Genomic DNA, 24,711 nt, shown 5'->3' with positions numbered 1-24,711 from the left:
CAGACCTCCCCTTTCATGATGTACCTATGATGAATCTAGGGAGGGGGGGTCTTGGGCTACACCCCTTCTGTGACATATGGATGATGCTTCTGGGGGGTGGGCTGAAACCAATTTCAAATCTCTTTTTAAGGGCAAGACATCTTTGTTTGGGGTTCCTTCCTTGTTCTCCTGTGTGAGAGGAAGGACCCTGTTGCAACAGCAAAAATAAAAGTGCCTTGCTTCGCACGTCCTGGTTTGGTCTCTGTTATTTGGTGGGCAGGAGACGCTTAAACTTTGTCTGCTTGCCAGGATACCTGGACTCTTCCTGGGTCAAGGATCCACTTAATTCTAGGGCTGTGTAGCTCTGCAAAATTTTTACAACAGTTTGGCGACCACTTCGGGGACCCAGTTTTGCCTTGAGCTCCGGGTTCACTGAGGAAGGGGAGCCCAGCGCGCCCTTGCCTCTTTTGCAGGGGGGTAAACCAACCTCAGGACCCGAGGCACTTGGTAGTAATTGAGAGTCCAAGCGGGACCCCCAGGACGAAGCAACGTTTAAAGGGACAAGGCTGTTTTTTTTTAGGAACCAGTTGGAAGCTGGAGACAACGGGATTCGACTGAAAGGATCGGTCGTGAGTATTAAAAGGGGACACCTTGGGTGAGCTAAGAACCACAGCAACTAAAAATCTATTTCTCCACTTGGACTATCCTTTTCTACTCTCCTCTTTGGACCTTAGTTGCAGCAAGGCTGCCAGGCACAGTTACAGAGTAGAACTGAGGTCCCGGGCAACAGTCTTTACGTTAAACGCAGAGCTTAGAAAGACTGTCCCAGCTCCCTTCTGCCAAACTGAGCAGAAGTCTGAGCAAACTGTCGCTTTTCTACCAATCTGGGAATCTGGCTATCCCAGCTCTGTTTCCTATTCCTCTGCTCTTAATCTTCGGGTGAAGACGCCCCCCTGCCACGGCGACCCTTGTTGGGTAGGACCCGTGACCAGGGAATGCAAGTGCGCCTGTTCCTTTCTACTCTGTATTCCTCAGTTCCGACCTGACATTGCGTAGGCAAGCGTTCAGTAGGACCTGAGTCTAGTGTGTAAGAGGCAGGGAAGTTGCTGTGGAACCCTCAGGCAATTGATGACCAGTGGGAGGGTTCCAATAGGGTTTTAGCTGCACCAGGCCGCCTAGTAGTTAGTGCACGCGAACGGCAGGCAGGAACACCACTAGGACGTGGGGGTGAGTCATAGACTCGGGAAGTTAAGAGTGTCCAGGAACAGGGTCGGGGACCCAGAACTGCAGTATAAAAAGACAGAAGTAAAATGGGTGCAACCCACTCTAAGGAATTCCTTTCCCAGACTCCCAACCGAGGCAAAGCACAACTGAGGCTTTGCTCCGGTAAGGACTTTGAGGATGAAAGTCCACTCCAATTCGTTCTCTTAAATTGGCATGAAATCCCCGGGGCGGACAAGCTTGAAGGGAACCAATTGCAAAAACTTTGTAAGAAAAAAACATAGGGTCCGATTTACTATGGACCACCCAGATGAGGGGAAATGGCTACCAGGAGGTTCCTTTAACATACAGTGAATCTCCGCTTTAAAATTAACCCTGGTGAACTCTGAATGGGAAAAGTTTTGTGAGGAATCCTGCAAAGTATGTTATGGTATAAAATTATATATGTTTGCATGTTACATGTTGTCTGTGTTGTCTGTTACGTGTATGTGCGTCTGTTCCTTGTGTCTGCTATAGATAGTTGTTTCCTTTAAAGTAAATGAGAGATATAATCCAGGTTTAGGAAATTAGGGGTTTGTGTTTAAAATTTGGCCATGACACCCACAGACTGCCTTTTTTAAAGCATGCATAGTTTAAAATAATATAAAAATTAAGGCAAGCTTGCTTAAATAATCTTATGTAAGGGCTTGATCAACCCAAAAACATGGCAAATATTTAAAAGAGTGGAGGTAGTGTGTAAAGGTTTGTTTTAAAGAGGCTGTAGAAGGCCATTGTTTCCTCTCCAAAAGTAAAAAGAGGGGGCAGGATGAAGGAAAATAACGAGCTGTAAGTTTAAAAATGCTTGCTCAATGCTTTGAAAATATTTTAAACTTGAAAATGTTCATAAACTCCAGCTATAAGTGGATAAGAGATGTACTCAAGGTTTAGAATGTTATGGGGTGTGTTTAAATTGGCTACAACATCCATAGACTGCCTTCTTAAGTGTGCATAGTTAAAACTGCCAACTTGTTTAAATTTCTAGTATAGAAACAATGTTGAACCGATCAATCTTAAACATTATAAATATGAGAATGAGGTGTGCAAATGTTTGTTATTGAGAGAGGCTCCAAAGGGGAGTCTTTCTCCAAGTGACTAGATGAATATTGACTAAAGGAAAATTGAACAGCTATTCCAATAAAGGTGATTTGTTTGTCAAAGGTAGAGCTTCCATAGCCAGGAATTGTCTATCTGAGTCTAGTTTTAACTTCAATTGTGTTGGACAGAAGGGTTATTGTTGGGCTCCTAATATCAGTCTCTTAAAAAAAAACAACTCATCTGCTCAAGGGTTCTGTATAAAGTTGGTATTTTCATTCAAATCTTGTGAATCCTGTATCTTAGAGGGTTAGACTAAATGACCTCAGGGTCCCTTCTAACCCCCATTTTAGAGCTATGTGAAAGGCAATGTGTCTGATGTGGTGATGGGTTGAAATTCAGCCCAGCTCTGCTTTCTGGCAAGGAAAGATTATTGGTTTTCAGAGTTGGAACAAGAGTGTAATTGTTTTTTTTTATGGAGTGATTATATAAGTTTTTATCACGTTGTCTATTAAGGTTTAAAGTTTAAGCACATATGAAAGTCTTGAACATTTCCCAATCTTTATCCAATCTTAAGGTTTGCTAAAGGCTTCTATATAACGTTGGTACTTTTAATCTTCCCCTTCCTTATTTTTCCCTTAGTACACACATGTGCTTCCGTGATAGGGCATAGCCTGTGTTTCCTTCCCAGTCAGGCGTCTGTACTCAAATGTATGTGTATCCTAAGGGCAGTGATAGTGTTGAGATCCCCATATTTCAGAAGGGGGGGACTAGATTACTCAAGATCCCTTCCAACCCTTTCCAAACTTAGAAAAAGGAGGGAGAGAAAATGTGTTTGTAAGCACTGAAAAGTGAGTTTAAACCCTGGTGGTATAGTGAAATGGCCTGAATTCAGTCAAGCATTACTCTTTGGTGGAGAAGGATGGAAAGATAGATTTTTAAAGTTTGGCATGAAGAGTTTGAGGTGCCATTCAGAAAGAGGTAGAGATGGTATATCATGCATTGAAAATGAATGTCTGGTGTTATTTTTTCCACCATATTGTCAGCTATTTTTTTTAACTGCAAAACTCCAGCCAACAGTTCAAGTAAATAAAGGGCCAGAAAATTTTGTCTGGAATTGGTAAGGCTGAAAATCAATGAGAATGCAAAGGATTTTATGAATTCTGGCTCTATGGCCATATTACCCATAGATAAAGGGGCAGAGAATTTAGTCTGCCATGGCTGTAATAAATTAATTAAAAACAAACAAACAAACGAAAACATTTGCAATTACGAATTCACCCCGAACCCTGTAGATAAAGGGGGCAAATCAAGATTTATTTTGCCTGGGGTATGAGGTGTTTATTTGGTGACTTCATTAGGACTTTAATCTGACCCAACTTTTATTGCAGCTTCCAAGTTAGTTTAAGGTTTATAAGCCTGCTTCTTAAGCAGCAAGAAACAAGAAACAATGTATCAAATTGTATTAGGACTCCAAACAAGGAAAAAGAATTTAAACTGGCTCTGAAAAAAAAAACACTGCTATGTTTCTATCTTTTGTTTGAAATCTAACCCTACTTTAAAATCTACTCTTTCCCCTTCCCTTCCTTTATTCAGATGGTAATGTTGTCAAGAGGTACAGCACTTTAAAAAAAAAAAAAAGGGTATAATAGACTGCCGAATCATGAACTCTGTACATGCACAGAGGCTATGTCAGCTTGAAGAGGAAAATAGAGGAGAAAAAGGAGGTTTAAACTAAGGGGCGAAAAGGTTATAATCTGCTCATGAAATATTATTCAAATTTCTTAATGTAAAGCTTTGAACCACTGAGGGAAAACAACCTCATGTATGTTACTGGTCCATCAAAGTTAAATGGTTGCCAAGTTTCAAAATCTTAACATGCCAGATTCTTTCCACAGGTATAAATAGCAGAGTACTACTATAAGTCTGTCTCTTGAGTAGTTTATAAATTAATTAAGAGGTTCAAGGTTATGCTTTGCACATGAAACTTAAATTTAAATTTCTTTATGTAAAAATAAATAAATAGATAAAGAACCATTGAGAACCATCAACTGTTTAGAAGCTGCCAATTCCAGTTCAACATGCAAAACTCTGTACATTTTAGGAACATTTCCTGACTGATTTTCACATGAAATAATTTTCCCTTTCCAGCAGGATACTGAGATTCAGTGTGCAGAGAAATTCTTTCAGAACCTTAATGCAAAATTATCTCCCAATGGGGGGGGGGACGCCACCTAAACAAGCCCCCTCCACACTTGGAAATTCATAGAAAATTGCTGTCTACCAGTTGACAGACTATGCAAACAAAAGGCTCCATTTCTTTCCTAGCAGGTACTCAGGATGGATACTTATCTCTCATTTGCATTTCACCCCGAAGCATTACCCTATGTTAATATAACCCTCCCTTTTCTAATGTAGCAATGATTGAGTGTTTTGCCAATTTTTTTCTTCCACAGCACAAAAAAAAAAAGAAAGAAAAAGTGAGGAGTGAGGAGATACAAACAGTAATTTCATTTCTCTTTGGCGCTTCTCTTTAGCTTATAAATAATCTGCTTCCATTTATTAAATCAGTTTTTCCATTATGTCTATGAAATTATTCTAACAATAACCAGGTATTGTTTTGTGACTGTATTTTGTCAGGTAGTCTTGCCTGAGTATTTCTTATTATGATGAATTTCAAAGCTTTTTCCGTTATTTTACCATTTTTCCATCTTAATTGGATATTTCACCTTCAGATCTTTAAGGTTCCTCTCCAATTTATAATGTCTTTGTATTATTTAATGATAATTCTTTTTTTAAAAAAAATCTGATATCTTTGTGTCAAGTCCAATTTCATTTGAAAAATTGTTGTGTGAGTGGTAATCTAAATTTTATTTTATTTTTGTATCTTTTTTTTGGTATTTCTACTTTTTCTTTCTGTACATACAAATGTAGCATCTAACTCATTCTTTCCTGTAAATAATAATAATAATATTAATCCCTTTCAAACAAGATACGTGAACCTCAAAGAGAATTCAGAACCACATAAGGAAAATGTTAATAACTTATCGATTGTGTCCTAATTAACAAAATTTTTGTCCTTTGTTTCCTCCACAGCCAAACTAGGTGAAGTAAATTAAACTGACTGAGCAGACAATAACAGCAGTAATTAAATATGAATGATAATAATAATATTTAGATGAATAAAATGCTTAACTATGATCTTATATTCTTTGCAGCTTCCCAAGAAGAAATTTCTAGAATATTCTCCCCTTTCTTGACTTTATCATTATTATACTATTTATTATTATTATTTTTTAACTAATTATATCTTCAGACCCCAACCCCCTGCAGGCCTATTTTCAAAAGGATGTTTTACAGGAAACCAAATTGACATTTTATCTCTTTGATCACAACCTAAGAAGGAGGACCTAGAAAGCTATAACGTTTCAGCAAGGTTTAGAAGTGCTGGCATAGAAGTACTGTTAACTTCCTCCCAGTGACTCGAAGGCAGACAAGAAAACCCCCTTGTTGGAGATACATGCAAAAGCAGCAAGAATTATCTCAAGTTCACCTGATTGCCTCAAGATATACAAGTGGCGTATAATTAATAATTTGAAGGTTTTGTGCATTATGTGTTATATAGGAACACTGAAATGTGTCAAATGACTTTGGGACAAAGGGGGAAAGTGAATTGCAAGGACATTCTCTCTCCTTGACCTCAAGACTCTGTGCCCTAGGATTTAAAAGCAGCCGGAATTGTCTCAAGATCATGATGGCCTCAAGACATACAACTGATATATGATTATGTTTTATGTTGTGTGATATTCGACAGAAACATTGAACTGTGTCTGACAGTATGTTATTTCCACAAGGAGGGGGGATGAACCAATTTTGTGTTTAATTGTTTTTTTATGTTTAATGTATAGTGTCCCAATGATTTTTTTTGTATTATTGTATGCCTTTTAAAGGATCAGGATATTGCATAGTCCAGTATTTAGATTAGATCAACTTATGACCACGTTTTCTTGTCCCACCTGGCACTCTGCAGTGTGCCAGCCTTCTTACACAATTTTAGATTGTTTTAAATCATTTTACCAAGAATAAGCCCCAAGATCCATGAAACACCAGATAAATGAAGGTATTTATGTCTTGATTTAACAGGAATGATCCCTTTTAGAGTTAAATTTGACTAATTTGGACATGTTTTATGGGGCTGTATAAATTCTAATTGGGTCAGTTCTAATTGGGCAAGTGTATCCAAGGTGCAAGTAGCTTTCTTCCTTTAAGAGCAACTGGGCAACTCCCTACAGTGCAAGGCCAGAGCCTATAATAAAGGCCCATAGGAAGCCCAAGGCAAAGGCATCTCTCTCATGACATGTCCAAACCTGTGGCAGCTATGGGGGGTGCCAGGCGACATGGTCAATATGAAAGCCCTAAGGGGATTCACCAGGGATTGTTGCTGTTGTGCCACAATGGAGGTGTGCAACCAGAGGAGAGCTAGCTTTTGACACCTGAAGAACACACAAAAGGGTAAACAAACAAACTGCACTTTCCAGTCAATATTGGTGGACCATCCTGTTAAATGAAATACGTAGACCATTTTTGAGAAATGCTTCTCCCAAAGTACTAAAACAACACATCTGGTTATTCTTTTGTGGGGCAACAATTTTTAAGAAAAATTATAGCCCCAAATGGGGGATATTGTTATAAGAATTTTGAGGTCATATATATATATATATATAATAATTGTTCATAAAACATGTACATGAATGTACAGAAACATGTCTGAAGCAGCACAGGAAAACAGGCCTGACTGACACCATTTTGACTCTCTCTGACCAGGTGTTCCTCTGCAAGGAAGAAGGGGGGTGGGGGGAACCTTCTCATTGTCTCAGGAATTAAAGTGATAATCCCTGGCATCCTGATACCTGACTGCCAGACAAAAGGGTGTGATTAACTTGGCTGGGAAACAGGGAAATGTAAATATCTCTCAATTTTGTTGATTAGGTTCTGGGGGCAGGGGGCAGGGTCCAGGGTGCTCAGATTACTGCCACCAGACCTCCCCTTTCATGATGTACCTATGATGAATCTAGGGAGGGGGGGTCTTGGGCTACACCCCTTCTGTGACATATGGATGATGCTTCTGGGGGGTGGGCTGAAACCAATTTCAAATCTCTTTTTAAGGGCAAGACATCTTTGTTTGGGGTTCCTTCCTTGTTCTCCTGTGTGAGAGGAAGGACCCTGTTGCAACAGCAAAAATAAAAGTGCCTTGCTTCGCACGTCCTGGTTTGGTCTCTGTTATTTGGTGGGCAGGAGACGCTTAAACTTTGTCTGCTTGCCAGGATACCTGGACTCTTCCTGGGTCAAGGATCCACTTAATTCTAGGGCTGTGTAGCTCTGCAAAATTTTTACAACAATATATACACACTATATATACATATATATATATTCTAGATAATATATATATAGCTATACATATTACAGTAATATATAAAGGATTTATATAGCCGTAAATAATTATTGATAGCAAAGTCCAAATGCCAAGGCTCCAAAGCCCCGCCCCCTCCGCTCGCGTCACCCCGCCCTGCCCGTCACCGCGTTCCCCAGTTGCGCCTGCGCACTGGCTGTTTCCGCCCTGCGCTCTGTTGCCATGGCGGCCAGCCTGAGCGGGATGTTCGGGAACCAGGGCCCGGTCCCCCCTCCTCCGCCGCCTCCTCCGCCCGTGGCCCCCGGTGTGTCGGGGCCAGCCGGCCTCCTCCCGCCGAACCCCGCGGGCCCGCGGAACCCTAACAGCACCCTCGTGGACGAGCTGGAGGCGTCTTTCGAGGTAGGCCGCGGCGGGCGGGCGGGAGCCAGAAGGTACCATGATTGTAAGGGGAGGGGGAGGATGAACGAAAGTGAGCGGAAGAGGGCAGCTGCCGTGTCCCTCCCTCGAATAGGGAAGCTCTTCGAACCAGAGGCCTTCCTAACCATAGAGACGGGGACAATGGTAAACAGAGCTTGTCTTTACTTCTGGTTCCTGTTTCAACAATTCCCCCCCCCCCGCCTCCTTTTAATACGGACATAGACTTCCAAAAACTGTAGACTCGAACATGTCCTGTGTGCAGAGCAGCTTTCGGGCTCCCATTGGAGGATTCCCCCCCCCCCCTTTGTCGAATCCCAAGAGCAGAAGGGAATCTTGCCCGTGCAAATCCTAAAAACGCTCTTTCTAGGTCAGGTCTTGCACGCTTTTTCTAGTTCAGGCCTCATTAACGTCTGGCATTATATGTTTTAAGGATAATACGTTGTTATTGTTGCACATTTTAGTTTTTTATTTATTTATTTTTAATTTTGTTTTATAAACAAGAATAATGCTATACAAATAAGTATGCCAAGTTTTCTTATGTCATTTGTATATCACAAAAATCGCATGATAAATGTGGGAAAATATCCACAACATATATTTTCATTATTAGTGGTCAATGTATAAGTTCTTGGTTCATAAATTGGTTTAAACAATTAGGAAGACGAAGAAAAAAAGGGAGGGGAAGTGCTCTTCTGCCCTGATGCTGCCAAAACAACTAGCTGTCTTAGCAGCACCTTGAAAAATCAATATGCTTCTGATGGCCTATGCTTTTGGGAACAAGGGAACAGAACAGAATAATGTTTGTTAGCCTTGAGGCAGTGTTTCTCAAAGTTGGGTCCCCAGCTGTTGTTGGACTACAACTCCTATCATCCTGGACCACTGGTCCTGCCAGCTAAGGATGATGGGTGTTGTAGTCCAACAATAGCTGGGGACCCAACTTTGAGAAACACTGCAAGGTGCCACAAGACCCTTATATGTAATCACACCCTGTTAACTTTTCAGGTTTGGAGGCAAGGCTGCAGCTACTTTGGACTCCTAGCCGAAAATCCTCCATGCACGCATATTTGCAAAGCTAAGCGGGGGCTGCTTGGGTTCCATATTGGATGGAGGACTGCTTGTTGAGATTTCTGCACTGCAGGGGATTGTACTAGATGACCCTTGGGGTGCCTTCCAACTCTATGATTCTATGATAATGGGTGTAGTCAAAAGTGAGAAAAGGCATCATTGCTTGCAACACAGACTGGATTTTCGGATGACTTCTAAAATCCCCAATGGCCCCTATTCCTATTGGCACAGAGTGGCATTGCTCTGAGATCTGCGGCTTTGCGCTGGGAAGTTGTCAAACCAGTTTTAGGCTGGAAGTGGCCAGAGGGGTCATAGTAGGGGAGTGTGTTTCTAGTATTTGTTTCTCCAGTGGAGCAGCCCTCCCTCTAGAGCAGGCATGGCCAAACTTGGCCCTCCAGCTGTTTTGGGACTACAGTTTCCATCATCCATAACCAGTGGTCCTGCTAGCTAGGGTTGATGGGAGTTATAGTCCCAAAACAGCTCTAGAGCCTTTAACAAGAAGTGTGCAGGGCACCCCTCTTGCCTATCAGATATTTATTGTATCCAGTCCTGCTTGGTTGTTGAAACAAAAAAAGTGTATATGGTTATACAGTGGTACCTCGCTTTACGAACTTAATCCGTTCCGGAAGTCCGTTCTTCAACCAAAACCGTTCTTAAACTGAGGCGCGCTTTCCCTAATGAGGCCTCCCGCCGCCGATGCCCTTCCACTGTTTGGCTTCTGTTCTTAGACCGAGGTAAAGTTCGCAAACCGGGACACTACTTCTGGTTCTGCGGAGTTCATAAACTGAATAGTTCCTAAACAGGGCTGTTCTTAAACCGAGGTACCACTGTAGTATCTATTAGCCCTGAAGATTCAGTTGGATCTCGCAATACTACATTTCATGATCCCTTTTGCCCCCCCCCCGGTTCACCATCGCCCCCCCCTTCTATATATTTGTGTTTATAAAGTCACAGGAGGACTATATCTGTCATTAAGGCAGATATAAATCTCTGTCAGTGGAGGAGGAAGGTGTTTCATTTATTGGCATGTGAAATCAAAGCCCATGAGTTTTTTCCTAGAAAGCAAAAATGCATTTGATGCTTTAGCATTGGTTACTGGAAACAAGAGGAAGCTGTATACACATAACGGCATGTAGACTGTGAACGTCCTTCTGTTTTTAGTAATTGCTTGTATATATTTCTCTAATTACCTAGGCTTGCTTTGCTTCTCTCGTGAGTCAAGATTATGTCAATGGTACAGACCAGGAAGAAATTAGAACTGGTAAGTCTGTACCTCCATCTTCATTTTAACTTAGATTTTATTTTATTTTGCTGCTTTAGTTTTTATCTCTTGTTGCTTTTTTATGATGTTGCTTGGTTAAATGGTTTTTTTAATTGTAAGCTTTTTTGAGAGTCCTCTGGACTAATCCAACCAATTATTAATTAAGATAAAATAAATTTGATTATGCGACATCAATAGGGCTGGATTTCAGTCAGTATTTCCCAAACCATTGATAGCTAGACCACATCTGGTGCTCCCAATTAGAAGCATATTTTACTGGGCACATTTTACTGATTATCTTACAGGAGAGCTCCATCAGGGAATCCTGTTGCACTTTTAATCTTGCCCTTGGGGTGATGCTCATACTTATATATTGGCCAAGAGGCATTCTGAGGAACATAGATTGGCAGATGCATCCGATATGCATTAGCTTAAGTTTTCAAGATGTTGTTTAGTTCTCTTTGTGATACAGTTTAAGAATCATGGTGCTACTGTGCACTTAAACTCCATCACTTGAATTCTACACAGGTAAAACTTCTTATGTATGTAATTTCAATTCAAAAACTGAAGAATTCTTTTTTCTGTCATCAGAAATTTTGTTTTAATTACCTTTTTCAAGTTTTGTTAAAATGGTTATATTTTAGCAGACTATGTATACAACATGCAAAATCAAGATTACTATGTATTCTTTATCAGCCCACTGTCTGACTTTGAACATTGTTTTTCCCTTTTTTAAAAAAGATTGTTAAAACCATGAACTACTTTATACAAATCTCATTTTTGCAAGTTTTTAAGAATGCATTAATTTTAGCCAAAAAAATTCCCTTTGCTTGTATCACAGCCTGGTCCGTAACTGGTTTGTAAAGTTATGAATGTTCAATTTTCCTGTGGAATAACTTTAAAATCTTGTTGATCTCTCTGTGTATTAGGTGTTGACCAGTGTATCCAGAAATTTTTAGATGTTGCACGGCAAACGGAATGCTTTTTTTTACAAAAAAGGCTGCAGCTATGTGTCCAGAAACCAGAGCAAGTAATTAAAGAGGTACATGCTAGGTTTTCTTCTACCGTGTTTCTCATATTATAAGACACGTCTTATATTTATTTTTCCCTCAAAAAAAACACACTATGGCTTATTTTCAAGGGATGTCTTATTTTTTTTCTCCTCCTCCTGCTGCGGCCGGCATTGCTGCTGCGCCTATCACTATATCTTATTTTCGGGGTATGGCTTATATTCCTTGAATGCTTAAAAATCCTGCTATGGCTTATTTTATGGGTATGTCTTAAAATATGAGAAACAGGGTAAGCGGATATATGCTGAGTGATACTTTGGTCTTCGATTCATTCACTTAGTTCAGTCTTAAATGGATAAAAATAATTTAATAAATACAATGGAGTTAAATCCACATACAGTTAACTTCGAAAGCACGCCAAAGTGCAAGTAGATAAATAGGTACCACTCCGGCGGGAAGGTAAACGGCATTTCCGTGCGCTGCTCTGGTTTCGCCAGAAGTGGCTTAGTCATGCTGGCCACATGACCCAGAAGCTGTACCCCGGCTCCCTCGGCCAGTAAAGCAAGATGAGCGCCGCAACTCCAGAGTCGTCCACGACGACCCAACAGTCAGGGGTCTCTTTACCTTTTTAACAGACAGATGAAGGTTTTTTTCCCTGTCCAAACAGTCTCATAACTGTATGTGTTTAGATTGGTGCAACACAGTCCTGACCATGGTTTCCACAGCAGTAAGTCCTGTTGAATTCAGCGGGCTTACTCTCAGGTATGTGGGGTTAGGAGTGCCGTTTTAGGGAACATTTACCTTGTGTAGTAGTTTTAGAACTGCTGGGGGAAAGTAATCAACTGCAAAATTTGCAGAAAACCTTGGTTAGCACTTGTTGAAAATTTGTTATTGGGCCTCCGTCCTGAGGAGCATAATTTTAACACTGTGACCACACTAAAGCAATTTATGTTTTAATCAACACAGATGGCGTTGTGGTCTAAACCACTGAGCCTAGGGCTTGCTGATTGGAAGGTTGGCGGTTTGAATCCCCGTGACGGGATGAGCTCCCGTTGCTCGGTTCCAGCTCCTGTCAACCTAGTTGCTCAAAAGCACATCAAAGTGCAAGTAGATAAATAGGTACCGCTCCGGTGGGAAGGTAAACGGCGTTTCCATGTGCTGCTGTGGCTTAGTCATGCTGGCCACATGACCCAGAAAAACTGTCTGTGGACAAACGTCGGCTCTCTCTTGTCCTGTAAAGCGAGATGAGCGCTGCAACCCGAGAGTCGTCTGCGACTGGACTTAACTGTCAGGGGTCCTTTACCTTTACCTTTACCAGGCAGGTGCTGCTTTAAAGTTGCAAGGTATGCCTTCCAGTATAGTTCATCATAGTTCTAAGAAAAGGACAAATGTTCATTTTGTGTGGAGAGTTAAGTGTAATTGCTGTGCAGCTGAGCTGAGCACCAGGAATGCCCATGATCCCCATTTTGCCTCTGCCATAGCCTCAATGTTGTAAAGATAACTGCAGGAATATGGGCAAAGTGCACTAAATACTCAAAATATTACATATGTGCTGGGGGGGGGGGGGGGACATAACTAGATGTTGGAAAACTCTGCCTTGCTCCAAGCACTCGTCCTGTATGTGTCGTCATCCTTCCCCGTGAAGTGTCTCAACCTTTTCCAGAGGTTTGTCCAAAGGTTGAAAGTCTGTTTCAGAATCATTAAAAGCACACTTAAATAGTAACTTGTACAGAGGAGGAGATTGGCACTTATCAAATAAGAGATGCATTGTCCAGAGAGGGAAAGAAGTGTTACTTTTTCTTTTGAAACTTGCATCATATGAATATTTAAAAAGAATATAACCTGTTGTGACAACAGAGAGGGTAGCCTGCTGTGTGAATTATTTATTCAGTTGCATAGGAACAGATTTTACATAAAAGAGATTCCTTGTTGCTTGTAATTTCCTGCGTACCTGTCTCTCCTGTAGGATGTTTCAGAACTGAGAAATGAATTGCAGAGGAAGGAAGCCCTAATTCAGAAGCACTTGGGTAAACTGCGACACTGGCAGCAGGTTCTGGAAGACATCAATGTCCAGCACAAAAAGCCTGCTGAAATGCCTCAAGGATCCTTGGCGTATTTAGAGCAGGCGTCGGCGAATATTCCTGCACCGCTCAAGCAAACGTGAACGACGCAATTGACTTTCTTATGTCTGTACGGTGCAACTTCATATGGATATTTTTAAGGTGATGGCGAGAAGCATAACAAAATGATGATAAAGCAATTTGCCCTTGCAGGGCTGAGAATGGGGGCGAGGTTTAGGTTTTTTACCTTTATTAATCACCTAGCTCAACAAATCACATCTGGGGCAGACTGAAAGCAAGCATATCTCTGAGCTGTTAAAATGCTTTCTGCTGAAGAAACGACAAATAGGTGTTTTTGACATATCACATGGGTAGTTTTGTTGTAGTAATGGATGTGTTTTTATTTTTAAAAACTCCAAACTTCATAGGTAGTGTGCCATGTGCCCAAAATATAGTGGCTGATCTGTGGAACAAAATATTGGCTGAAATTCAGAGGGTTACTTCAGGCATGCAGTTTGGGGCTTGTCTGCTTTTGAAATTTGCATTGGTGGTCAGCGGGGAAGGGGATCTGCTGAAAACAGTATCTTGAGCCCTTGGATGTGCTCAAAATAGCCTTTTGGGTCACTGCTGTTGGTCCTAGGGTTTTTTCTTTCTGCTACTATCTCTTTTCATGGTATAAGAAATTCAACAAAGGGCTCTACGGAACATATTCTTATTTTTTATGTTCCTTCTGCCTAAGGGAGGAGAATCAGAGCAGCCACTTTATTGTTATTTTATTTTACCACCTCAATTGCTTTCTTAATGCCTGCCATCATAGCTTCCTACGTATTTTTCTTTTGTGTCTCAAGCCATGTCTTTTTCTTTTGTCCCTGGAAGCATGTCGCTCTAAATTATCTCTTCAAAGTAGCATCAGCATTGCTGTTAAATGTTCCTGTTTTATAATGGAAGAACAGGAAATACTCATGACATATAGGTAGCTAGGCACAATTTCATGGATCTGCCTGTAAATCAAGAACTATTTTCTCTAGTTTGAATCAACAAAATGATAATAAACCACACATGGGGAAAAAATAGTGTACTTGGTTTTATTTTGATAGCATCACCAAATGAGTTTTAGGTAATCATTTTTATTTTGATCATGTAACAGTAAGTTTGTTTTATATATACAAAGCACCCTCGGCTTACTTTATTCAGAAAATTGTTTGGCTTTCTTTCAAGTACACTGTTTCGCTTCAGACATTTCCTAAAGATTCTGGTTCCAAATGGGTTTGGTAATCTGACATAGTATATTGACATTGCTGGCTGAAATTATAGGTGTTCTTGAATTTGCTTCTTCAAAACTGAACAGTTTGAACACTAACACTTGGCTTTTATGGTATATGTATTTAAATGTGACAATCCAAATAATGCAGATGTTCTGAAGTTAGCTTGATTTGATGTTAAGGTAAAGACAATAGAAGGACACTATTTCCTAACCGAATAAAAACATGTTTTGTAATCTTTCAGTACGGGGCACAGATGCACCAGGAAATATTGGCATCCAAAGAACCATAAAGCTGTTGGTGGGTGGGCCTTTGGCCTGATCCAACTGGAACCTTCATACATTCTTATGATACAGATACTTGTGTTGCTCAGCTTTCTGGCAAACTGCTTTAGGCACAAAGATGTTTTCAGAAGCAGTTTATTACATGGTATCAGGGTGGGTAGAAGACAATCGTTTTTTAAAAAAAATTAAAGCAAGCATATAAAATGAGGAGCACAAGCTTTTTCCATATGGGGGCTTGCTGACCTTGACTTAATAGACACAGCAATATTCAAGCACCGTTTGTGCGAAATCAAGGTGTTTCTTTTCAAATGGATTTAATATTTAGGCCTCTGACAGATTGATGCGCGTAGGCAGTAATGCCTGAAAGAAGTGCCTCATTACCAAGAGTCTGGTGGTTCTTTTAAATAAATAACTGCCGTAGCCAGTTGACTACATTGTAAAAGGGATAATACAGAGGTGTAGCTGGGGGGGGGGGACACTTACCGCGGGGGCCTGGCCTGCAGTGTGTCGGAGCCACACATCTTTCCTAGGAATGAAGCGGTGGGCTTGGGCACCTGCAGGCTCCAAGCTGCTCGAAATGGCAGTGTGGGGCTTGGCTTTTGTCTCCCCGCCGCCTCCTGGGCCCCCGAGCGGCTAGCTACACCGCTGGGATAGGGCTTCTGTCTCTTTGAGGTATGAAGTAGGGTAACATTAAGTTTCCAGCGTCGTGACCCTGGTAGGCTACGCTGCATTTGTGGCACTGTCCTCAATTCTTAACGGAGCAGAAGAACATTCTTTGGAATAGGATACCCCTGCTATTTCAGACTGGAATGAATATGGAGCTAAAAAAACCAACCCCATCAGGCTAGAAACTGAAGTCTGCTGTCACCAAAAGCACACTTTTCTCTTTCACCGTGCATTTGGTACAAAAGCAAATACATATAATTAAACTTTTTGTCCTACGTTGCTCTCTTTGTTTACTGTGCTACCTAAGTGTTTTAGTGTAATTCTTTTATAAACTGCTCTGGTAATCCTATTGAACTGAAGCTGATTAGAAATAAAATATTAAGAGGGGTCTTAAATTAACATAAATAAAATAGTACAGTGGAACCTCGGTTTATGAACACCTCGGTTTATGAATTTTCGGTTTACGAACACCGCGGACCCATCTGGAACGGATTAATTCACTTTCCATTACTTTCAATGGGAAAGTTCGCTTCAGTTTATGAACAGACTTCTGGAACCAATTACACCCATGCTTCGGGTTAAGTACGCTTCAGGTTGAGTACTCCGTGGACCCGTCTGGAATGGATTAATCCACTTTCCATTACTTTCAATGGGAAAGTTCGCTTCAGTTTATGAACGCTTCAGTTTAAGTACTCCGTGGACCGTCTGGAACAGACTAATCCACTTTCCATTACTTTCAATGGGAAAGTTCGCTTCAGTTTATGAACGCTTCAGTTTATGAACAGACTTCCGGAACCAATTGTGTTCATAAACCGAGGTACCACTGTATATACATGAAGATTGGTCATCCATATAAAAAGTACTTATTTATTTATGGTAATGTTTCAACCATATGTTTTTTTTTAAAAATCATGTTAATTTCCTGCTGTGTCAAATCAAATGTAATGGTTCTCTCACTTAACAAACCTCAGAGTTTATGGTCCTTGTGTTACCTTGCTTATCTTATTCTGCAAAGCACTATATAAATATTTAACATCAACAGTACTATCAGTGTAGGATATTCTATAAGTAGTTTCTCTCAGAAAGAGAAGTATTTTGTAAACCACTCCTGATGGCGAGGGTCCGGTTTCTGAGCATCTTTGGGTTCTGATGTTTCATTACTTTGCAGCCTGAAGGAAAAAAATATAAATAAAGATATGAGTGAATATGAGTAAAAAAAAATGAGTTGGAAAATGCAAGTAATCAGAGGTAGCAATAACTGTCATTGGCATTTCTGTGTAATGTTGCCTGTGTAATGTTTGCATTTTGAGTCCTGGCCACAATCATGAGTGGAAGAAGAAATGGCTGCAGGAGGCAAGATTCTTCCCTCTATTCCAAAATAACGCTCTACCCCTAACTGCCAGTTGCCCTGGGACTGCAGAATCCAAAAGGAAGTGCACATTTCTTGACAAGAGGGCTAAGGGTGGGCTGCTGGGTTGCATGTGGGGGTGGGGGTGATTTTTTTTAATGGACACCGACACAATATTGTTGAATCTTGTAAGCTACTTTAGGGACCATACAATCGAAAGGCAAAATACATGTATAAACATGGACTGTAACAAGGGTTTGGCAACTCAAGATATTCCACAAAGCAGTCCAGCGTCGCTGGGTAAGCTTTGGCTTGATGTTCAAGCTACCGTATGTTGAAATATTCCAAAGAGCAAATCCTGTGAAATGAGGAAGGTACTCTGAATATTCAGCTTGTCTTCAAAAATGACGCAAGAAATGCAGAGGTGAGGTTTTATTAAAGCAGGTTTAATATAATCTGTTTTCTGTCAGCAACTTCTTACTCACTGACTTCTTTATTTGAATTTTGTATTCTCAAAATATGTAATATATCTGTCCATACAGCGGGAGCTAAGAAAAAAAATTCTGCCACATCAAACCACTATCCCTGTCAGAAAAATCTTATAGCAGGAATTATCTTGATCACCATCAATGGTTTCCAAATGAAATATTTCATAGGTTGTAATCTTGCTACATCCAATTTGTTAAAGATACTGCTATTTACACAGGTCTTAAGGTTGCTATCTGAGTTACACTCGTTTATACAGTGGTACCTCTAGTTACGGACTCGATCCGTTCTGGGGTGCCGTTTACACCCCAAAAAGTCAGCAATTAGAGTGCTGCTTCTGCGCATGCGCAAAGTGCACAGAGCACTTCTGCGCATGTATGCGCGGCGAAACTCGGAAGTAAACACTTCCTGAAATCTATGGGTGTAAGTACAGTCGTACCTCTTGTTACGTTCTCCATATATGTCACATAATACAAAACACCCAAAAAGGTCAGTCTCTAGGAAGTTGTTATGGTGAGAAAGACCCAAATTCCCAACACTCACTCAAACCTTGCATGGCTTGGGGACTGTAGCCATTAAACTGGTGCTAAACAAGCCTATTTTGCTGGGAAACATGTCTTTCTAAACAAGCTGACAAATTTAGTGACTTTTGTTTCCTTTATTCCTGTTTATTCTCTGATCATTGTTTTTATTCTTCCCCAAAATTATGGAGCTCCACTTGGTATTTAGCAACAGATTCTAGGCACTGCTGAACTCATTTTACCAGGAGTAACATTTTTGATCTTGTCCACACGACTCATTTTAGAGCTCACAGAATCTTAGAGTTGGAAGGGACCCAAGGGTCATCTAGTCCAACCCCCTGCGATGCAGGAATCTCAGCAAAAGCATCTATGACAGATGGCCATCCAACCTCTGCTTAAAAACCTCCAAGGATGGAGAGTCCACAGCCTCCCGAGGGAGTTTGTTCCACTGCCAAACAGATCAGAATGATGTTTTGTTATTGATGAAGTCTAAGAAACTTTGGTTAAATGAACAGTAGTGACTCAGAAGTAAATACCAATGGGTTCAATAGGGCTTTATTTCCAGGAGGAATGGTATAGGATTGTAGCTTCATTATATAGGATGACAGCTTTCTCCCCATAAGTACAGACTGATTACTTACCTTGGGGCTGGCTTGGTCTCCAAGGCTTGTACTGATGGATAGCACACTCTGACACAGCCAGGATTCTGATCCAAACTTGTAGATTTTGTAATCTGAGGTGGATTTCTCTTAGGCCTCAAGTCACCACTCAGAAAGCTTTTCGCATAGGAAGCTAAATTCGGAACGCTGACAATGCGGCTGGGAGCTTCATTCATTTTCTTCTGCTGCTTTATGAGGAGAACAGAATTGCATATCTCATTATTATTAATATTTATTAACTAATGGATTTATATACCACCCTATACCCAGAGGTCTCAGGGCAGTTCGCAGAATAAAATTAAAATATAAAACCACAAAATACATAAGCAAAATAAAAACAACCACCCAATAACACCCCCCCCCAAAAAAACCCAACACATTTTAAAAGGGCATAGGATGTCAATCAAGTCAACCAAAGGCCTGGTTAAAAAAGAATGTTTTTGCCTGGCACCTAAAGTGTATAATGAAGGCGCCAGGCAAACTTCCCTGGGGAGAGCATTTCACAGGCGGGGAGCCACTGCAGAGAAGGCCCGTTCTCGTGCTGCCACCCTCCGGACCTCTCAAGGAGGAGGCACAGGAAGGAGGATCTCGGAAGATCTCAGGGTTCGGTAGGTTCATATGGAAAGAGGCAGTCCTTGAGGTATTGCGGACCTGAGCTGTTTAAGGCTTTATAGGTCAAAACCAGCACTTTAAACTGGGCCCAGAAACGAATTGGTAGACAGTGCAGATGGACCAGGATCAGTGTAATATGCCTAAACCGTCTTGCTCTGGTGAGCAACCTGGCTGCTGAATTCTGCACTAGCTGAAGTTTCTGAACTGTCTTCAGAGCCAGCCCTTGTTTCCTTGTACCTTATGCTTTCTTGTCATTGAGTATTATTAAAATACATTGTGCCCTCTCCCCAAACCCAACTTCACTGCTCGGAATGTAATAACGTTCAAGGCACATATGTTCTTCAGCAATATTTAAAACAGCCCAAGAAAGTAGGTCAGTTTTATCATTCCCCATACAGCAGATGTGAGATTAAGGCTGGGAAGCTTGCCAAAGACTACCTCATGAGTTCATGGCTGAGGGAAGATTGGACCTGGGGACTTCCCAGCTGACAGTATTTATTGGTTTCACCAATATGGAGACAGAAGCCTGAAGGTAGGGAGTTTGAAAGCCCCAGAGAATCAGATAATGTAAAATAAACTTAATGAGTTGCACGCAAAGTTAACTTAGGTCCATTAACGTCAATGGCTCTACTCAGAGTAAAACTTCATTTACTAACAACCTGCAATGTGTATCATTCTTTATTGTCTGGCATCAGGCATACAGCATAGCAAAATATGGCAGTGAAAGCCACTTCCGCGCTTGCTCCGGAGGTGGGGTTGTGGGCTTCCCGACTGAACCATTGCGCAGGGGCTGCCAGCTCAGCCCCTGCACGATGGAAGGTTCCCGCCTGCATCACACCTGGACCGACCAATCAGGTCGGTCGGGGGCAGGGGCTTTGAGTTTAAAGCTCCCTGCAGGCGGGAACTCTGCCTCTTTTACCCCCTGTTCGCCGGAGCAAACGAGTTGGAGAAGTAATTCCGTTAAAGGATTCCGGCTTGGTCCTGAGCCTGGAGATGCCAGGGCCGTAGGGCACGCCCCTTCGGTGGCCACAGGAGGAGTTCCGGTAGATGTACATCACTGGGCTCCTTACTGGTGGTTAACTTCTCACGGGCTCCAACACACGGGTTGGAGTCGGATATAGTCTGATAGGTTCCAACGCCTAAGCCAATTCCGCTCAACGTTCGTAATCAATAAAGTTGTGGCCTTAACCACCCAATTAAACTTATTTACCGCATGTTGTGTCTTTATTACACGGGAAGGAGGGACATTGCCACACAATCCATAACTATCGGTTGCACCCAATCTTGCACTCCGTGAAAGGAAAGAGAGATGTGCTCAGAAAACAGGCAGTTGGCTGCAGCTCTATGCAATTAATATCCAATGCTACTCAAACTCATTGTCTGTTGATTTCAAGGGAAAGTACCACCCATGGCCTTTAATATTATCTAGGTATTTAATCATTTGTAATAAGACTTTTGTCCTTGTTAAATTGTTTGAATTACCTTTGCAATAGGAGTCAAACACGTAGTAGGGTTTGTGTTAAAAGAAAAGGACCGGTTGCGATATGGTTCTGTACTGGGCAAAAGTGAATGTTGAAGTTTGCTTCCATCCTGTCACAGAAAAAAACACGTGCTGGTTATAGATCATCAGCTTGAATATTATTTTAGAGCGCTTAAATCAAAAACCCCTGAAGAAGTCTGAACTGAAAAATGAACACAGTCTGAAATGATTGATCCTGAATGAGAGTGGGGCAAATTGATAACAGAAATACAGAGCCGGGTGTTGAATGGAAAATTGAGGAGCATAGATTACTGTCTTCAAGTACATAGCTGGGCCTGTTGCACGGGGTTAACAGAGGAGATCTATTCCCTCTCTCCTTCCCTCCCTTTTCCATGATTCTTTTGGGCAAGAGTAACTTCTGGACTGAAGAAGGAGGCAACTGGGTGGTTGGGTATACGGGAAGTGTACACTGCACATGCAATGGGGTGGGATGGCTCAAAATGGGATCAGATGAGCCCTTTGTTAATTCTTCCTATAGGAGGATGGCTCGTGCCTGAAATTAATATAATTAAGTCGGGGGTGGGGAAGGTGGAAATAATGTTATTCTGAAAGTGGAAAATCTTTCCAAACTCTTTCATCTTGATCGCTATGGAATATCAACGTGCTGAAGTTTGAGGTTGGTTGGGCTGTGGCCCAGCCAAAGGTCAACCCTTAAGGGCCCTTGATTTCAATGTGAAAGATGTCAGGAACTGCTTCAATGCTTCCACTGAAATCAAGAGGACTTGGAAAGTGCTCACCTTTGGCCGGGTCCTACCTATTGTCCTTCCAATGGGCAGTACCCACGTGAAATTCTGAAGATGGAAAAAATAATGGGTGAATATGAAATAAGCAGCTTATTTGAGTTTTTAACACCTGTGGGGATTCCTCCCTCTCACTTCCCCATATAACTCTTAAAAAATTAGGATTGCTGGGTTGTTTGCAAGTAGGGCATTCAAAGTAATGTAAAGTTGTTATGGAAAGGAAGGGAAAACATATCCAAAGTAATACCTTTCCTCACAGCCTTTATAGCATGCACTATGAGTATTTTCTGGATAAAATCTCACCATTAATTCCTTGATCATGTCTTCTTTTTCATGTAATTTATCCCGCAGGCAGCCTATAAGATGTAGGTCTTCTAGCCTAGGTTCCCTCTTTCGCTCCCTCTCTTCTAATTCTTTAAGTCTGTGTCAATTACAGGGTGAAAAGCACTTGAGGAAGATCGCAGAACGCAAACAGAAAGTCATATATTTATCAAAAATCACCATACATTAACACCTTCACTAGTCCGACACACATTGCACACTTATGCACGTAGAGCCACATACTCATTTTCCAAGGAGACAATCTTCTCATGAAGGAGGCCTTGTGAACTGCTGAAATCAGACATCATGCTTTGAATCTCCTGGTGGTGTTCTTGTTTCAAGGCGTCCATTTCCCTTTTATGTTTGATTTTAAGGTCCTCTTCCAATAACCTTAAATGGTGACATCAAAACGTATAATTAAAAAATAAATATCGAGGACACAATTGTTAAACATGCTGTAGTGGCTTGAAAATGAAATATGAAACATTCCATAGATCAAGTGAGATTTCTTGAAGTATGACTGACATTTCATTTCACAGCTAAACTATGCAATGAAATGCTCAGGCAGTAGCACATTGTGTGTGTGTGGGGGGGAAGGCTCTTCATTTGGAGAAGGGGCACTGAGCATTAGCTCAGCAATGCTTCTCTACTGCTGCAGTCACACTGGCTGTGGGTTTCCCCAGCCACTCTGGGCGGCTTCCAACAGGAGATTAAAAATACATTAAAACATCAGTCATTAAAAACTTCCCTAAATAGGGCTGCTTTCAGATGTCTTCTAACCGTCAGATAGTTGTTTATTTCTTTGACATCTGATGGAGGGCGTTCCATAATATTCTCTCCCTCACCCAGGACAAGTCTCTGCACCGGGGCTTGTCAATCTCCCTGGTGTGGGAGAAGTGAATTTTCTAATTGGACAATGTCAGGGGGTCTCCTTACAGAGAGCCCCCACCCATCATTTTCACCAGCTCATCACCCAGCGTCAGCACCAGTAGCGAGTCAGAGGAGAGGAATGAGGAAGTAAGCGGAGTGGAGAGAGGGCTGTCGTATGCTACAGAGCCCTTGCACCGCTCTAAGGGAGAGCTAGGGGAGGAGGAGCTGAGACAGCCATCGGACACAGGGCGTCTGTTTCCCCCGACACCTGAATTGAGGCGTGCTACCACCAGTAGGGCAAGGGGGCGGCGTTTTGGGGTCCCCAGGCTTTTATGCTGGGCGAAGACCAGGAAGAATGGGTTGGGCCCTAAGGTGAAAGCAGCAAAATATCAGTGGTAAACCTTCTCTGCTGGCTCTCCTTGTCTTGAAGCTGTGCAGATGTTTGTTTCTGTAGTTCCACATCTACAGTCAGCAGCTCCATTGTGTCCTTAAGGAGGACATTCTCCTTTTTGAGCCCAGAATTTTCATGCCGACATTTTTCCAGTTCCTCTTTAAGAGACTTCATCTGATTCTGGCAATTTTCTTCCTAAGAAAAATAGCAAAAACTGACGCTTGCACATTATGGATGTGGGCGATAACATTCCATTTAGAAAATGCAGAAAAGGATGAAGTTCTGTTTTGGGGGTCTTTTGCTGAGTCACAGAAAATAGCTGCACATGCCTATTCAACATGCAAGCTGTATGAAATGCTCCCATGCCAGAGCTTGCTTCTCTAAATCAGAGGTGTCCTCTACATTATGTTGTTGGTCAACATCTGCTATCATCCCTGACCACTGGTCATAATGATGGGAGTTGTAGCTGACAAACATACAGTGGGCACCACGATGGCTACCCCTGCTTTAAATTATCGGGTATATTCAATGATTCCATGGCAGGGCAGAAAAGGGTGTGGCAATGGACACAGGAGTCCGATTCCTGAGAATTTGAGCTTTCATTTAGCAAAAAGGCAGACGGTTAGCCCTTATGGATGTGATGGTCAGGCCTGAAAATGTGGCTGCAGGCAATGGCTGGCAAAACCCATGCAGTTTCTAGGGCTTAGCGTTCTCTATGGCTTGTTGACTCTCTCACACGGAGCACCAAGGGGGGAAATCTAGGGGAGCACATAAGGGGCAAAGTATACTTCTTGGGGGTGATATGTGTGCCACATGTTAAGAAATATGACAGTATATGTTAATGACAGGAGCCCAGCAATGGGGGTGAAAGAGAAGGCAAGCATTTTGGGGGAGATTTGCCCCCTGCTCTCCATGGTGCTGGCTATGCCCAAATACCCAACAAAAGCGCTATGTAAAATAGCAAAAGAGATCCCACAAATTTGTTTCAGTTGCATAATGTATACAGGCTATAATATGTCTGAATTACCAAGGTTTTATGGATGGTTTTTTATGATTTTATTGTCTAACCTATGCCAATAAAGGCTGAATGAATGAATCAATGAGTATATAGGCTAGAGAATTCTGCTCTCGATGCAGAATTTGGGTGACTGGTGTAAAATTTAACACAAGCCCATGTGGATAGAATTCCAAAGTACTGTCAATAGTGGCAAGTTTATTATAATATATAGTAAATATAAAGTACACTGATGGGCTTTTGAACTGAGAACTCTGTTCCCAAAAAAACAGTAGAAGCCATATAAAATCTTAAACAAGATTCGTTGCAACTGATCAAGATTAGTTTGTTTGTGGCATCTGGTCAATAGTAGAGAAATAAGAAGCTTGCCTGCTGCCTCTTCGCAGTCATCATAGCCTTTAGTTCCTCTTGGAGTTCGTCCTTTTCTTTATTTTTTATCTGTTGCTCAGACAGCTCTCTTCTCAGAGATTCTAGAAACAAACGCAAACATGTGAAGGAATGC

The 24,711-nt window shown here is 41.6% G+C and overlaps 2 protein-coding genes across 8 annotated transcripts in view; one reads left to right on the top strand and one right to left on the bottom strand.

Annotated features, from left to right (window-relative positions):
* Positions 1-7,860: 7,860 nt before the first annotated feature.
* MED28 (mediator complex subunit 28) lies at positions 7,861-14,565 on the top strand. 2 transcript variants are annotated; one of them, XM_060278979.1, is made up of 4 exons: positions 7,861-8,080; positions 10,358-10,424; positions 11,354-11,466; positions 13,401-14,565. In XM_060278979.1, exons 1-4 carry the CDS (start codon positions 7,904-7,906, stop codon positions 13,596-13,598), a joined length of 555 nt encoding a protein of 184 aa, XP_060134962.1. In that variant the 5' UTR covers positions 7,861-7,903; the 3' UTR covers positions 13,599-14,565. The 2 variants fall into 2 exon arrangements, with proteins under 2 accessions (XP_060134962.1, XP_060134963.1); XM_060278980.1 differs by lacking the exon at positions 7,861-8,080 and adding an exon at positions 8,116-8,242.
* Positions 14,566-14,736: 171 nt separating this feature from the next.
* The window catches only part of FAM184B (family with sequence similarity 184 member B), a 64,217-nt gene continuing 54,242 nt past the window's right edge, over positions 14,737-24,711 (bottom strand). For 5 of the 6 annotated variants that reach the window (XM_060278978.1, XM_060278977.1, XM_060278973.1 and 2 more), the window contains 7 exons: positions 24,579-24,679; positions 23,205-23,389; positions 22,177-22,323; positions 21,916-22,033; positions 20,815-20,922; positions 18,703-18,908; positions 14,737-16,875 (listed from right to left, as the gene is read on the bottom strand). In XM_060278978.1, the coding sequence (XP_060134961.1) occupies positions 16,785-16,875; positions 18,703-18,908; positions 20,815-20,922; positions 21,916-22,033; positions 22,177-22,323; positions 23,205-23,389; positions 24,579-24,679 (956 nt within the window). In that variant the 3' untranslated portion in view covers positions 14,737-16,784. The remainder of the gene's footprint in view (positions 16,876-18,702; positions 18,909-20,814; positions 20,923-21,915; positions 22,034-22,176; positions 22,324-23,204; positions 23,390-24,578; positions 24,680-24,711) is intronic. The other variant, XM_060278974.1, reaches the window with a different exon arrangement.

Source organism: Zootoca vivipara, chromosome 9 (genome assembly GCF_963506605.1).
Source record: "Zootoca vivipara chromosome 9, rZooViv1.1, whole genome shotgun sequence".
NCBI lineage: Eukaryota > Metazoa > Chordata > Lepidosauria > Squamata > Lacertidae > Zootoca > Zootoca vivipara.
The sequence above is the reverse complement of the archived record's forward strand: the minus strand, read 5'-3'. Positions and strand labels throughout refer to the sequence as shown.

What these genes read in the sequence shown, in the direction of transcription:
- MED28 (XM_060278979.1), top strand. Translation starts at nt 7,904, where the DNA reads ATGGCGGCCAGCCTGAGCGGGATGTTCGGGAACCAGGGCCCGGTCCCC. An exon ending in CCAGGAAGAAATTAGAACTG is followed by an intron (nt 10,425 to 11,353) that starts GTAAGTCTGTAC and finishes TCTGTGTATTAG; the next exon opens with GTGTTGACCAGTGTATCCAG. An exon ending in CAGAGCAAGTAATTAAAGAG is followed by an intron (nt 11,467 to 13,400) that starts GTACATGCTAGG and finishes TCTCTCCTGTAG; the next exon opens with GATGTTTCAGAACTGAGAAA.